Source organism: Pelophylax lessonae, assembly GCF_965119305.1.
Source record: "Pelophylax lessonae genome assembly, chromosome: 11".
NCBI classification, from domain to species: domain Eukaryota; kingdom Metazoa; phylum Chordata; class Amphibia; order Anura; family Ranidae; genus Pelophylax; species Pelophylax lessonae.
The window spans coordinates 204,435,635-204,448,620 of NC_138778.1; the positions used below are offsets into that span (position 1 = coordinate 204,435,635).

The 12,986-nt window shown below is 40.4% G+C and overlaps 1 protein-coding gene across 8 annotated transcripts in view; it reads right to left on the reverse strand.

Annotated features, from left to right (window-relative positions):
- Positions 1-8,439: 8,439 nt before the first annotated feature.
- KCNQ2 (potassium voltage-gated channel subfamily Q member 2) overlaps positions 8,440-12,986 on the reverse strand; it is a gene marked incomplete at its 3' end in the record, with an annotated part of 158,990 nt that continues 154,443 nt past the window's right edge. For 7 of the 8 annotated variants that reach the window (XM_082271647.1, XM_082271643.1, XM_082271642.1 and 4 more), the window contains 2 exons: positions 11,066-11,189; positions 8,440-9,467 (listed from right to left, as the gene is read on the reverse strand). In XM_082271647.1, the coding sequence (XP_082127773.1) occupies positions 8,742-9,467; positions 11,066-11,189 (850 nt within the window). The remainder of the gene's footprint in view (positions 9,468-11,065; positions 11,190-12,986) is intronic. The other variant, XM_082271640.1, reaches the window with a different exon arrangement.

A 12,986-nucleotide genomic window follows, 5' to 3' on the forward strand; every position in this document is an offset into this window, starting at 1 on the left:
ATTGACTTCTTTCCTGGCTAAACAGTTCTCCAGTCTTGACTCTCAGGAGCATGCCTATGTCAATAGGAACTAGGATTCCAGCAGCTGCCCATGCAATTGATCCATGAAATTTACAAACTTGGTGGTGATGTTGCAAGGAGTTGTAAAAGCTATAAAATAATGCTAAACTAAAGGGAGGTTTGGGTTTAAAGTTGAGTAATGTCTGAAAAACCGAAAACATTCATAACTTAAAAATAATAATTAGAGAACAGATTTTTTTTTAACACCATCCCCTCCAGGCTGGAATAAGAGCAGGGCACACAATAAGTTGTACAAATATGCTTTAATGACATCCTGTCAATGTACAGTATCTCCATAGCAGCCTCTCTTTGCATGGAAAGGCACTCGGCAAGGCTGAACAACCTTCTTGAAGTTATAGAGAAAAATGATCAAAACCTGCTTGGAAAAACTGCTGGCAGGGATGAGATCCCACGTCTTCCTTTGTGCCACCAACACTCCATCTCATCTCAATCATCTCCATCTCCAACTCATTACCATGTGCTAAATAACAAATGTTCTGTGCTGCCCGCTGCCACGCCTCCTGTCAGCCGGAATCATAACGCTTTAGCCTGATTGGTGGCTGTGGGCAACAGAGGCAACCATTTGACACACCATGACCATGTATTTACAGAGTGAGGTATGGCATCTGCAGGGGTAAGCTTTTTATATCATCTACAATTGTCACATCCTCTCATCAGTTCAAGCTTATCTAAAATCTTTTATTTTTGTTTGTTTTGGATGATGCGGGGAGGGTTAAAAGCTTCTTTGGGTTTTTATTGCTGTTTTACCCACTCTATTTGTCTGAAGTAACAACTGCCTAAGAAAGAATATTTTTCCCCCAAAAAGGTCACTTTCTATCTAAAGAAAATGGAAAAGCTCCTTTAAAAGACAATTCCTACATAACTGTCCAGGAGTAAAAAAAAAAAAACAAGACCTGCAAAAAGACTTAGCCCACCTCCCATTCTTATGGTTCTTACTTTCAGGAGTGTTGGATAACTGCACCCCCCACTGTGCACTGTAGTTTCTTCTGTTGAGCCCAACATCATTTTTATGTCTAGTAGTAGCATAGAGGAGGGCAGGAGGAACCATAGCAGGCAGTGGGGGGCAAGGCATCCGAAACGCTCAGATGTTATCAGAGGCTTTTGCTCCCCATGAGAGCTGAAATCTTAGGAACAGATGGTGGGACAGGTGTTCACTCTTCTTTTGCAGGTACTGTTTACAGGTACAGGTGCCAAGTCTGATATTCACACTCTTACAGAGCTATGATCGCCAAAGAATCATTGGTGTCCAACAAGCTCCTGGACTGAGGCAGAAACCCGATCCCCTATTCAACTACATGGTTTCTTCAGCCTGTCGCTACATCCTTGTGTCCTATAGTGGGTAGTGGGAGGAACCCCATCATGCAGCAGTGGGCACAGGCATCCAAAATATCCAGAAATATCATATTTTGAGGACTTTGCTGTAGTCCATTGCTCTGCAAAACAGCAGTTAGGACTTCTAAACAATACAAAAAAGGTGCGCTGAGCTGCAAATACTTGAAATAAAAAAACTGCTGCAATCAAACACTCCTTGACAAGTGAGGAGAAAAAAAAAAGTTGTAAAATAAATAGGATGTGCTGTTTTTGACTTCGATATTATCCTAAAAGTGATTAGGTAACAAATGCAATAAATGATGTGTCAGATGCAATAAATGATGTGTAATAAGCAAAATCAAACAATATTGAATGCGTTTCCTCTTAGAAGGCATCAACTGGGATGAGATCCAGGCGGGCGTGCAAGATTTTTTCCCATATCACTCTAACTCATTGTCCTTGATGTAAGTGCAATTTTTATTTATTAACCACCTCCCGCCTGCCATATAGCAGAATGACAACCGGAAAGTGGTTAAGTTATCCTGACTGTGCGTCATATGACGCCTAGCAGGATAAGCTGCTCGCATGCACCCGCGAGGGCACGCAGAGTGGCGATCGGTGGTGCGGTGTGTCACTCTGACACACCACATCTCCAATCCCGGTAAAGAGCCTATGACGTAGGCTCTATATCATGTGATCAGCTGTGACCAATCACAGCTGATAACATTGTAACCAAAAAGTGCCGTTTATCGTCTTTCCTCCATTCGCGCTGACAATCGGGTGCTCTCCTGACAGGGGGGGTCTGCACTGTTCATCAGCGCATTGATAATCAGTGCAGACCCATCAGGGATGCCCACTAGAGCCCACCAGGGATGCCAATCAGGCACTGATTGGCACCTTTAATTAGCACTATTAGGAATTCCAATCAGTGCCCATTAGTAATGCCTGTCAGTGCCTCATCAGTACTGCCTATTAGTGCCATCTATTAGTGCTGCCTATTTGTGCCACCTATCAGTGCCACCAACAGTGCCACCTATGAGTGCCCATCAATGTTGCATATCAGTGCTACATATTAGTGCCTCATCATCAGTGCCGCCTCATCAGTGCCCCTCAGTGAAGCCTCATCAGTGTTCGTCAGTGCAGGAGAAAACTTACTTATTTACAAAATTTTTAACATAAACAAAAACTTTCAAAATTTTCTAATTTTAGCAAAAAAGAAAAAATCCCAGAGGCGATCAAATACCACCAAAAGAAAGCTCTATTTGTAGTAAAAAAATGATAAAAATTTTGTTTGGGTACAGGAAAGGCATGAAAGTGCCCTGTATTGAAGTGGTTAAACCAGCTTTATACGCATTAATGCGATATGAGCATCTTCCTTTTGATGTAATTCACTTGTTACACTGTTCTGGGCAACAGGAGTTTAACTTATCTAGTGACACTTTGCCATTTGAACATTCACTATTGTCTTATTTTGATTATTGCAGAATATCTCAGTAAAAACAGCACATCTTATTTATTTTACAGCAGTTAGGACTTGCCACCCGCAAGAGAGTTGTCTTCACCAGGGAGCTTCTTTTTTAGTTTTCTGGAGACGGATAGAGTCACTTTAATAGGACATAGAAAAAAACAACTTTAGGTTTTAGATATACTTTAAGGGTGCATCCACATCACCATGGTGTCTGTGCTGCTTTTCATACATCCAACTGTAGTAGAAGATTGTCGACTCAGCAACCCTCCCATAAATTCTGCCTTCTGGGGATTAGGCTTCTGACTTCCAAAATAATTCTCACCATGGCAGAAATTATATGGGAGAGATTTATCGACCACAGATCTGCTCTGCAGTTTGATCACCACTCTCTGGAACACTTCTAAAAATACTTCCATTACTTTTGAGTGCACTGGAAAAAAGTGCACAAGTTCATTGTATCAAGCTATTTTTTTTCTGATGCATATTTTTAAGGTTTCCTCCATACTCCTTCAGCTTTTGGACTTTCAGATAAGCTGGCTCTTGACTGGAGAGCAAGTGGCCCCTTTGGGCTTTTTGATTGCATATTGTTGCATTTTCATGTTAAGGGCATATAACAGCAGCCATTCACAACAATATGTTGTAGTACAGTAGAGAAAATTGCTGAAATTTGGAGTTGCTGGTCTGCATTTTACCTTTCGGACTGGATCAAACAAAGTCTTGCAATAAAAAAAAAAATAAAAAATTTCATCTAGAATGCAGGTCAACCCAATATTCATGGAAGGTGCCCTGTCAGGCTCAAAAATGCAGCTAAAAGTTCCTTGCAACAGAAGACGTATTGTACTCTCCTCTGTGGTGTCCATATCTCCTACCTCTCCTCTGTTCCAGTGCTGCATCCTCTGCCAGACCCTTCTGATTTCTGGGGATGACCTCTACATTGCTGCGTCCAGTGGAAACATAGGGGTTGGGGGGAGGTACCAGCAGTCACTAGGGACAACCAACAATCCCATAAGTGTTGAATATTAAAAAGACCCATTGAGGCTGCAGTGCTGGAACAAAATAAAAGATGGAGATATGGGCTGCCAGATAGGGGAGTATAAGAACCCTTTTGTTTTTTTTGTTTTTTTATTGCAGGGAACTTTAGGTGCATACGTTTAGAAACTCACAGTGTCCCTTTAATACCTGCATCTTGGTATTTAAAAACCCTTAAGGAGAATCACTCATTGACCATGATCGCAAAAAAAAAAATGCATTACTGAATTATTTTAGGTCTAAAAGTTGCCATCTGTCCTTCATCTGAACTCCTAAAGTATTGCTCAAGTCCTACATGCATAAACATGTTATATCAGAGTATTGTAGCAATCTATATTCATCTTATCTGACTCGCTCAGTAGTTGGTAAACAGTAGACCGTGTGTGAGATCGGCAGTTGACAGAATGGCTCTATCAGACTTCAGTTGACCCTGACCCTCATGACAAAATGTGTCAGGCTCAGACAAAATATAGGTAAAAATGTCAGCAGTACAGCTGCACAATTTTAATAATTTAAGAGTGAATATAAAGATTCTACAAGATGAGTTGCAGATGACTTACCTAAAGCACTTTCACTAGGTAGTTCTCAAATTTTTATGTTTTATTGGTATGAAAGCTGACTCATAGAAGTAAGGTGAAAAATAATTCCAGAAGCTGCAATGTAAAGTATGCAAGCTCTCGTCAATCCTTGACATCATCAAGAGACAGCTTGGCAAGAAGCAAATTTGCAAATGCATGGAGTAATCCTTGAAAGTGTACATGAAAAGCTGCACAGACTATACCGAAAGGGCCTCATTTATCAAAAAATCTAAAGGAGTTTATCTCAGGCAACAGCCAAATTATCCTATATTGGGAGACCATAATGAAGAATTGATTTGCTCATATCAGACTATTGCCAGGTCGAGACAGGTCTTTGCTTAGATGTCTTAATAAACGAGACCCTGAGATGAACCCCTACATTTCCCTTTTTCATTAAACAAATTAGAATTCACACAATTCAACAAATTGCACAGCTATCCCCTCCAGCATTTAATAAAATCAAGAGTTCTTTTTTTTTTTTGCCTGCCTTTAACCATTCCCTGCCATGGAAGTGAGCGCAGAGCTATGTAGATGTTGCATGCAATTCTGGCAGTCGTTTGTTTAAGGCTGAATATTCACAATGCATAACATCAAGGAAGGGGGACAGCATAGCATTGAGCCATTGTGACTGCCATGCACAAGGTGCAGAAAAAGCCCAAGATGCAGTGGTATGGTGAAACCGCCTTGGCCCTCTCCAAAACTTAGTGGGCCATATAAATGGGCCTGGTGTCAGACCCCATTACTGAACCCCAATTTACAAAAAAAAAAGGCAATTATATAAACTGTTTCTTTGGAGAGAATAAGTGCAACATAAAGCCAAGGCTGTAATGCAAAAGAAAAAATAAATAAATAAGAATAAACCAGCCAAAGACAGTGGGCTGGCTCTTTGTTGAGGGCAGCCAAAGCAGGGGTGGCTGGTGAAGGGAGCCTGGGAGTCCCATTTTTTATAAAAGTACATCACTGTCTCCCAGCTTCCACTTGAATCCAAATGCTAGAAAGTAGTAAATACAAAGCATTCTGGTGCCTATTGTAACTCTTCCTGAGCTTTGTAACCGGAAGGCTTGTCAACGCCATCCTTTCCTCCGTACCGAATGTTCCTCGGGCATCGAAAGGTGCAACCACATCATCAAACCTTTCTACGATGTTCTGTACAGATGCCTTCAATTGCAGCAAAAAATGTGGATCAGAACCAGCCACATCGTATCATTTTGCATCATAATTGACAGTTTCCTAAGTTCTATTCATTTCTTACCTCTAGTTTTGATACTCTGCAACTTTTGTGCAATTTCAAATTTCATGATCAAACTTTTTTTTTTCCCTTATTTCTCATTCTCAAGCATCAACCTTTTCTCAGCCTGCTTGAAACAACTGCTTCAACAGTTCCTACATATTTTAATTATTCTGAAGAAAAATCTTTAATTATGAACTGCCCACACTATATCAACATATTATAAATGTCAAGCTACTAGGATCTGCTATAATACCAATTGCATGCACTTTCATTCTCTGTCCATGGAACAGTTAAGCTCTTTTCTTCATTTCTTATTCCTTTTAAATATTTGGAGCAGTTTTTTTTTTTTAAATCAAGCCCATTTTTTTTTTTTAAATCAAACCCACACAAAAGTATTGGGAACTCCTTGGCCTCTTCCATCACCCAAGGGCTCGCCTGCAGTTTTGGGGAGACTATGAAATGGGGGTTAATTACATTTAAACAGAGCAGTAGTGTCACATACTCCTGTCAAATGCCCCAATTATGGAAATACATAATGGGATGGAAACGAGTAGCTCAGTAGCAATGTACGTGGCAAGGAACAGGAAAAGGAAAAGGATAATTCTCCCAGGGCCTTGAACCTAGTAAGCAAGCCACTGAACGATCAGGTGAAACAAAGTCCTATAAAAACAGAATAATGACTTTTGGGTGGAACTCCCCTTCAAAAACCTGATGCTATTCAATTAGAGATGTTTATGACAACATTTCTCAGGAGAGGTTTAGTGACTCAAACATGCATTACTATGTGCATGCCCAACACATTCCTAAAATAAGTTTGATACATTTACAGTATCAAATTCACATCAAAAGGGAGTTGTATTCACAACACAATTCCTAAATCTGGTTACAAAAACTGAAGCCAAAATCTCATTTAACAAAGCATCTTTTTCTTGTGCCCCAGTTAGCAAAAAGGGTAAAAAAAAAAAAAAAAAAGTCTTATATTTGCACTAAAGTTATATGTATATATACACATTCCTTGCATATATCTTTAAAAAAAAAAAAAGCCCTCATTTATCTTTTGCCTTTCCTTGGGATCGCATATGTGGCAAAATTATTTACAAGTTACAAAGTAGAATCAATTAACAGGTTACAACATACAGTAAAAATATTGACTTATCTACATTATAGAAGTTGTTAGTAGCATCTCCCAAGACCACAGAACAGTATAAGGCAACTGAGTTAATTGTGTATATACATTTCATAATTTAAATACAACTTAAGCAGTTGGCATGCTGTGGCCAGAGTCAACTTGTTTCATGCAAAAGGCATCAGGGATACAAAAAAAAAAAAAAGCACCAAAATGACCACAGATCAATAAAACTTTTCGTTTCGGGTCAGTTGGTTTACTATAGGTTTATTTGGCAGCTTTTGGAAATAATTTATTTAGTAAAAAAAGAAATTATTATTATTAAGCATTCTTAGGTCTCTGGAGCTTGAATTGTCTCCCTTATGCTTACTAAAGAAATTCTATACAAAGTGAAACTTTTTGAAAATGAATATGCATTCTTAGGTCTCTGGAGCTTGGGTGTTCTCTCTTATGCTAACTAAATACAATTCTGTACAAAGAGAAACTTTTTGAAAAAGTTTGCACACTTGGGAAACTTGGAGGTTTCCATTTTTCTGTACACAGAAAGAAGAGTCCATGATATTAAATGAGGGTTTCAGGTTTTACCAAATCTCAAAAGACAAAAAAGAACCTATTAACTCTCTTCTCTGTTCTTCTACTACAAATAACTATTTACATTCAGAAAGGATATCTGTTAAGGGTGCAGTATCAGCAGTCAAACTGGATGCTGGTGGACTACATCTTCCATCTCTGGTGTTCTCTAATGTTCCTCTAGTCTTCCATCTCTAGTTTTCCCTTTACTGAGTTTTTGAAACCACTTCTTCGGAGCTGCCTACTTCCATATAAGGAAATAAGCCGCGGAGCTACACACTGAAGCAGACTGCTGTAGGACAACTCAACCTTCGACATTCAAGGAGGTCTAAGGAAGACAGTAAGAAACCAAAAAGGCATTTCATCAATCTGTGCTAACTGCTACCCCTGACATTACAAAACTGTTTAGGAAACGTGTTTTAATATGTGCAAAATCTGTGAGAGCTATATGAAGAAAGGCTGTGTGAGGTTTGGAAACACCATTATACAAACAAGGATGGCAAGTGATCGTAAGAATTTTATATTACAAGCAGGATTTTCCACTGCCATATCTAAACATGTCGAAAAAAAAAAAAAAGACTGTACACCCACCAAGTGGAGAAGAATAGAATTATTAGTGCTCAGTACATAAGAGGATAGGTTGTATACCTTTCTAAAAGGTGTAGGTTACAATTTTTTTTTTTTTTGGGTGGGGGCAGCTGTACAATAGTGAAATATGTTCTAGCCTTACAAAAGAGAGATGTAGGGCAGCTCAAAAAAAAAAAAAAAAAAGAGCAAAGTTTATTTGAAATATGGGAATAAAAGGTTATACATTTCTGTATAGGGAATAGGTTTTACTAAAGTTTTTTTTTAATTAAGTGTGCATAAGGCATGCTAAAGTGCGCCTATTGGTCAGTCTTATTTTTTGGATTTTTAGCATGTCTCAAGTGCTATTTAGCTCACCATAAGTCTCATTGCAATCTAATAATACAAGGCCATAGATATTTTTGAATATTCTTCAATAAGAAACAGCTGAAAAAAAGGGATTTAGTTTAACACAAAGTAGGGACTTTAGGGAGTTTGTAGCCTCAAACTTACAGCAGGCAGATTACATTATGACAAGATACCACTTTTCTGTGACTTTGCTAATCAAGCCAAACTCTGTTCAATTGGCAACTACCTGCCCTGGTTAAATTTAAGATACAAGTGTGTGCCACAAAAAGAACATTCACACAGTTGCTACTCAATCCTTGGATGTGGTTGCACCTTTGGAAGAGGAAATAGAGGAGGAAGCCCTTGTTTTGGGCACATTACAATGATGGCTTGTTGCCAGTATCTACAGAAGTTCTGAAGAAATGCAAGCATTAGTCTATTTCCCGGATGGCCATCCCATGTCACCATAAGGTCCTTCACCAGTGGCTGACCTAGGAGGCGGACCACAAGGGGTACAGAGGTCAGAGTCTGTGTCGGACTCCCCCTCAGCAATGTAAGGACGGACCTTGCCGACAGGACCGGGACCCGCCACTGCCCCATTGTTCAAAACATCCAGGTTCTCCTTGGACTGGGAGATGCTGAAACCACTAAAAGAACGCTCCAATTCTTCATGGTCCACAGACGGAATAGATATAGAGGTATCACTATCTCTAAGGGCTGCATTGTCTCGTTGTTTGGCAGACCCTTCTTCACCAGCTCCCAGTCTACTCCCTCCATAAGCAGAAAGTGAACGTTCATGTGATGGAGGAGGAGGAATCCTCACCATGGAATTTGGATCGCCAACAGGTGATGAACCATGACTGTGCCGATGGTATGGCTGTTGTTGCTGCCATGAGGTGGACGGTGGGCAATAGGGGGTAGACGTTCCCTGGGCAGGTGGAGCACTAAAGTTTTTTTGGCCCACTGAGCTTGTGGAGCGGATAATCTTGGTGATACAGCTGTTTTTATCTACAGGATCCCGGCTGTCTTCTGGGCTATGATATGGAGGAGCTGGCTCGCGGTCCTTGGCTCCAAAGTAAGCTTCTGTCTCTGAAGGGGGAATTCCCATTCTCTGCATGTAGATGTTTACCAGAAAATCCAACTTCTTTTCCATGGAAAGCACCTGGAATAAATCACAGTAGTGAATTATTTAAATTATTATGTTGACACACAGCTCAACTTTGTCTAAGGTTTTGCATATTGTGTTACAAAAGTAGTACTTTTATCTGCATACCCTGGAACGGTGATGCTGCTGTGTCTTAAAAGGGAAGTATGTCCAAAGCATTTTTGGCCACACCTCTCTTCTGGTTCCCAAGAGTGCACTTATTTCTGCACTCCTGCGACTAAAACTCGCTGTGGGCTGACATTACAGAGCCAGTGCAGGCTCTGGAGGGATCCCTACAATAATGTCATGATCCCCCAACATGCTTAACTGGCTAGCCGCTCCCACCCCCTCAACAGTCCAGCGCTCCAATGGCATAACAAAAGGCCGGTGATCGACACTCCCTGTTCTCTGCTCAGTGAAGACAGAGAACTGAGCAATCATGTGATTATTCAGTTCTCGGTCTTACAGCCAGTGGGGGACAGCTGCAGTATTGGAATGATGCTGCAGCCACATAGGCAAGTACAGATGTTTGTATGTATGTATTAAAGACAAAAGGTGTAGGAAGATCTCCACTATGAGCTATAGACCGTAAAAAAAAAAAAAAAAAAAAAATGGATGGAGTCAAGAAAGCACCCCTGCAATGGGCTGAAGCACATACTCCCAGGACTTTGAGCAACCAGCTTCTGCATTAGTAGTTACATATAGTTACATAGTTAATCTGGTTAAAAAAAAACAAGACAAGTTCATCTAGTTCAACCAATAACAAGAAAAAAAAAAAATTACATCAGCACTTTAAACTTATTCTGGAACACTGGAGATATTAGGCTACTTATCCAAGCAGCTTTTTCAGATTTGTTGAGTGCCCTGGACTTAAAGCCACACAGGGAACTCAATCAACAAAATCCAATAACCCTGGTGTCAAGAAAAGTGTCAGGGTGCCTTCCTTCATTTTCTTGGACATTTTTTGCCTTGACACATTTCATGACAAATTTACCTTATTTGCTATACATGTTGGGTGTGCTCCCAATACTCACAAACTGAAAGAGCCACTCAGAGAAGTGGGGAAATATCTTAAAAACAGTACAGAAAAAGTCCAGTTTAATGTGACTACCACTAGATATACCATGACATGGACAAATTAAAACATTCAACACAGACAACCATCTTCCCACTAAAGCCTCGTACACACGCACCGATTGTTGGCCGACCGATTGGCCATCTTTTGTCCAGTGTTGTTGTGTTGGTTGAAATGTGCTCTAGACTGCACACGAATTTTGTTGGCCAACAACAACCAACTGCAGAAGTGATGTCATGTTCTGGTCTACTTTTCGTGTCTTTTTTCTTCACTGAGCATGCCCAGTCTTGATCATCACATTTTTGTCGGCCGAAATCTGTACTGACTGAGGAACAATCGGCCGTTCTGCTGACGGCCAACAAAAATTTTATAGCCTGCACACCAGATTTTGTTCGGCCGAAAAGTTGCAGTCGGTTGTCGGAAGCATCATACTAACAAGCCGACAATAGGCCGATCGGACGTTGGCCGAAAATTTACGGCCAACAATCGGTGCGTGTGTACGGGGCTTTACAGTGACAAAGCTCCTGTCATGGGAGTTTACCTGCTTTTCCACTTTGCCCAAACGGCCCATCATGCTAGGGTCCTCTGGCATTTCTGGCTCCGTTCCACCCTTGGTCCTGTCCTTTTCATTGATGGAACCTCCTCTTCCAACTATCTGGTCCACTCTACCAGGAACACAAGAAAAAAAAAAAAAATAGCCCAGAAAGCCAAAAGGTTAGTCACCTTGTGCTGACAAGTTTGTCTTTCTCCTGCCCCACTGAACCAAGAGAAGCTTCTCTCCTCTCAAAGAGAGACATGTACAATCTCAGATCAAGCATTAGCAGAGCCCTCTACACTAGAAGCCACTATACCATCTACAAAGGCCTTAGCATTAATCTAACTAGATAAAGCCCAACACTAAGTAGCATAAAACTCAAAAACATTCCCCAGGCCACTGTGGAAAAGTCCTACAAGAGTTCAACACTCATCAAGGTTGGCCAAAATTTGGTTTTACAATAATCATTTAGGTGTTGCTTACTAGAGGATAAACTCTGGTCCTTGAAAGTCTACAACAGACCTGGATTTGGAAGAAGGTAATGAATTTGCTGAGTTGACCAAAACTTTCAAATGTCACCATTTTCTGTAAAGTTACTGAAACCATAAAACTCTGAGCTCAGAGCCCTCCAGGAATAAAATTGTGGACCTCTAGAAACTAATTACTAACATGGCCTGGAGAACAAGATGTGAAAATGTTTTAACTCTTATACAACCCTTCCAGTGGCTGTCAACATCATTTACAGAAAAACATTCCCCCAATGTCTTTTCTACAGTTCATCATATCTGTCTCGGAATTATATGCAGAGAGGCTCCCACAAGCCGGCATGACATGTGATGGGGACACGTGCACTTGATGGGTGGGTAGGGGGTCCAAGGTAGAAAGGACAAAGACAGACACGGTGACAGCAGAGAGGATGAGGTGGGGCCAGGATACTGCAAGGCAAAAAAAGCAACAGCCTATGAGAAAAGCCTGCTCTACAGGCCACAACTCAATTTCTCTATTAGGGTAATGAAAAGAGTCTTGTGCCTTTCATCACAGGACTTTTGGTTATGTCAAAACCATCTAGGAGGCTTTAGAAACTAAAGCAAATCGCAAGTGTTCCACTGGAGTGCCTATCCTTATACTATACCTTTGCCAGGAGATCCCAAAGTAAATTTGAGAAAGGTAAAAAGGATTCAATGGCCACTGAATAGGGACAGTGGATTTTTGGACATTCCTAGTTCAATAACATTTAAACACTGAGCATTCTATCTATATGGCTAACGATATCATACTTAATGCTCTGGGCAAGATAAAAAAAAAAAGTACATCTCTGCAATACAGGCACATTTTGCATATACTTTTTCGTTAAAAATGTTGCAAGTGCAGTGCAAATCCAGTGAACTAACTTCTTGTTTCAGCTGACAGCGCTGCCTCTGCTGCACCGAAATGCTCCAATACTGGACTATAGAACCCCTTCTCCTACATTAATTGACACAACCTACGGAGGGTGTTCCGTGTTTAGCTTAAGAGTATTGGGCAGAGCTAAGAACTTTTGTAAGTCAGTGCAGCAGAAGACATGCACTGTCAGCAAATGTTCACTCTCCCCCCCCCCAAATACAATCACTGGCAAAATGTATGGAATCACCATTCTTTGAAAATGTTCATTTAATTGTTTAGAAAAAAAAAAACGAATCACAGGCTTGCCTCGAAACTATTTTCATTTAACATTCTAACCTTCTTGCTTTAAGAAACACTGGAAAAAAAACTTTAGTGAATTGCTAATGTTTTTGCAGATTAAGCAGAAGAAAAAAAAATGGAATCACTCAACTTTGAGGAAAATATTATGGAATCATGAAAAAGAAAAAAAAAAAAACTCTAAAGGACACCACTAGTACTTTGTTGCACCATCTCTGGCTTTTATAACAGCTTGAACTTTCTGAGG